Source organism: Dendronephthya gigantea, unplaced genomic scaffold (genome assembly GCF_004324835.1).
Source record: "Dendronephthya gigantea isolate DGI-Jeju-01 unplaced genomic scaffold, DenGig_1.0 000041F, whole genome shotgun sequence".
Taxonomy (NCBI): Eukaryota; Metazoa; Cnidaria; class Anthozoa; order Malacalcyonacea; family Nephtheidae; genus Dendronephthya; species Dendronephthya gigantea.
In genome coordinates, this window is record NW_021163051.1 from 667,969 (window position 1) to 670,670 (window position 2,702).

At 39.5% G+C, this 2,702-nt stretch overlaps 1 protein-coding gene across 1 annotated transcript; it reads left to right on the top strand.

Annotated features, from left to right (window-relative positions):
• Positions 1-1,226: 1,226 nt before the first annotated feature.
• LOC114526768 lies at positions 1,227-2,457 on the top strand. Its single transcript, XM_028548293.1, has 2 exons — positions 1,227-1,261; positions 1,449-2,457. The coding sequence occupies exons 1-2, from the start codon at positions 1,227-1,229 to the stop codon at positions 2,455-2,457; spliced, it is 1,044 nt and encodes a 347-aa protein (XP_028404094.1).
• The last annotated feature ends 245 nt before the right edge of the window (positions 2,458-2,702 follow it).

The following is a 2,702-nucleotide window of genomic DNA, read 5'->3' on the forward strand; positions in this document are numbered from 1 at the left end:
TGTTTGAATTTCAAGCAATCTTTAAATAGTTCCTTGTTCCTTGAGCTCAAACTCTCTGATACATAGATCTTATTGCCGGATATCCTCGACAGGCCAAGGTCTTTCGTGCTTATTTGCTTGAGACTCTTTCGGTTTTTATAAAACAGCTCCTTCATTTCCCTGCGCACGAACTTTACAATCACTTTCGGAAATTGGGAAGCGGGATTATTTCTATGCATAACGCCTTCACTCGCCCGTGAACTATACAAATTACTGCTTGGTAGACGATGAGAAATAGATATATCGCTGTTATTTAATTTTACTCCAAAAGTGAGCCAATCTTAATTACAAGGTCATTGGTATTTTCACTCTCTTGAACAGGAAGGCCCGAGATCTCGACACACTCACAGCGGCCATATTGATTCATATTACCGATCTCGGAAGAAACCTCATTAAATGATTTCGATAGTCTCAGGACTTCAGCTCTCAAGAATTTATTCTCTTGGATAACCGATTGACATTTGCCTTCCAATTCCCCAACACGATTGTCAATAGAATCATACTTATCACTGAGGAATTTTATGCTGTCTTTAAGATCGCCCATTGATTCACAAATTGGTTTGAGCTTCTCTTCGAGTTTCTTGTCCAATATTTCTTCGAGTATCTCTTTAGTAACTTGAGTCATGATTACAAATACAAATAGGATATACAAACAACAAAAAAAATAACTGGACTAGTATGCAAAACAAGAAAAAAAAATAGCAAATTCTTGTGAAGTAACACGGAGCTAACAATACACGTCCGCCATCTTCGGGTCGAATCTCTTCGTTTATTGGATTCAACATCTTCTGTGCAGGAAAGTGAGGAAGATACTGGTTGTTCCAGAACTAGAGGAAGGGGAAGAGGTCGCTCCAGGGCCAGAGGTCGTGTAAGGGGGAGAGGTCGTGCAAGGGGGAGAGGGCGTTCCAGGGGGAGAGGGCAACACGAATGGCGTACGAGCACCTAACATACTACAAACGCGATGCTGGCTGAAAAGTTAGCAACAAAAAACACGTGGCGTACGAGCACCTACCATAAATGGCGTACGAGCACCTACCATACTACAAACGCGACGCTGGCTGAAAAGTTAGCAACAAAAAACACAGCAGACAGTGGCTACAACTAGCGATTGACACCCAATACCATCAACTACGTCGAGTTCGCCAATTTGTATTCCCTTTAAACCGGCAAGAAAACGATGAGATATCATGCCTTCAGAAAACCTTGAAAGAAATCAAGCAACGTAAACTTGAACAATTAATCTTTCGACAACGGTAAACTTATAGTACCATTGCACAATTCAAACCCCAAGGATTCAAGAACATGTCATCAGAATCTATAGATTCAAAACTTGAAATGTTGCTTAACAAAGGACCATAATTTGTTAATGCGGAACCTGCTGAACTCTCTAAACATTGCCTAATTTCAAGGGCCAGTTTGCAACTTGCGATAGATCAACTTGTTGAGGATGGTGTTCCAGACAGAGCTATAAATGAATTAAAAGGAGGACTTGCTCGTATCATTAATAATTGTGAAAAATTCGGCAAGGAAATACTAACTAAGAAGAAACTACTATTTAAAAGACCCGTGAAATCTGTTGTTATTACATCAACCGACAAAACAAAGCGTCTGATCGCATTGGATTCTGAGCGCTATGATAACATGGTCAGTAAATTTACTATAGACACAGGTAACTATAAGCCCCTGAAAAGACTAAATTTACCCAGGACAGAACAGATAAATTTTAACAAGGTTCTAAATAAAGTCGCGAACAAATATAAATCTAGTGGCCCGAAGATGTATAATAATATAAGGGCTAACATCTGGAGTGAACCCATGCCGTGTCCAGTATATTGCTTACCTAAAGACCATAAAGAGGGGGATTTGAAGGGACGACCGATACATGCTGCTACAGACACACAATTGTCCAAATATTTAGCCAAACAGTTAAACATGCTGTTATGTTACGTACCTGCCCACCTAAGGAATACCACAGATTTCATTGAATTCATTAGTAATCTAGATTACAGTTCTATTCATGGGTTTCTCAGTTTGGATGTTTGTAACCTGTACGGGTCGATACCCCTGGATGATCTCAATGAGAACACACCTACTGTATTTACGGTTACTAAACGCTTCTTTCATGAACATAAAAAAAATTGTGAGCTGCGCACCTTGGAAGATGATGACTTTGAGACATTAGTTCGTTTATGTTTAACGAGTGATAACCTATTGATTGGCGATGAAAGTTATAAACAAAAATCAGGCCTGGCTATGGGTAATAACCTGGCACCATCTCTGGCAATAATATATATGAATGAACTTGATTCGTTAATTGTCAGTCAAGCCGAAGGCCATATTCTCCTCAAACGATATATTGACGACTATTTTGTAGTCTTGTTACCTGGAACTCTGCTACAGAATCTAGCTTTCTGGTAACATTGCGGTATAACTCTCGAGCTTAAAGTTCATCTCGTAAATTTTCGTGTTGATAAGGCTGTGGTCTTTTATTCAAGTCATTTCAGCGTTCGTGCTAGTGTGTCATTATCTCATATGCAAATTAACATCTGGTGACTGTAAGATAGGATTCAAGTTTGTGACCTTAGGACTTTCCGGGTCAGAAATGGCTTTGCCCCTGATTTGCGATCAAGATTTATGAGTTTTGCTTTAATTGCCTCAGATTT

What these genes read in the sequence shown, in the direction of transcription:
- LOC114526768 (XM_028548293.1), top strand. Translation starts at nt 1,227, where the DNA reads ATGCCTTCAGAAAACCTTGAAAGAAATCAAGCAAC. An exon ending in CTTGAAAGAAATCAAGCAAC is followed by an intron (nt 1,262 to 1,448) that starts GTAAACTTGAAC and finishes CCTAATTTCAAG; the next exon opens with GGCCAGTTTGCAACTTGCGA.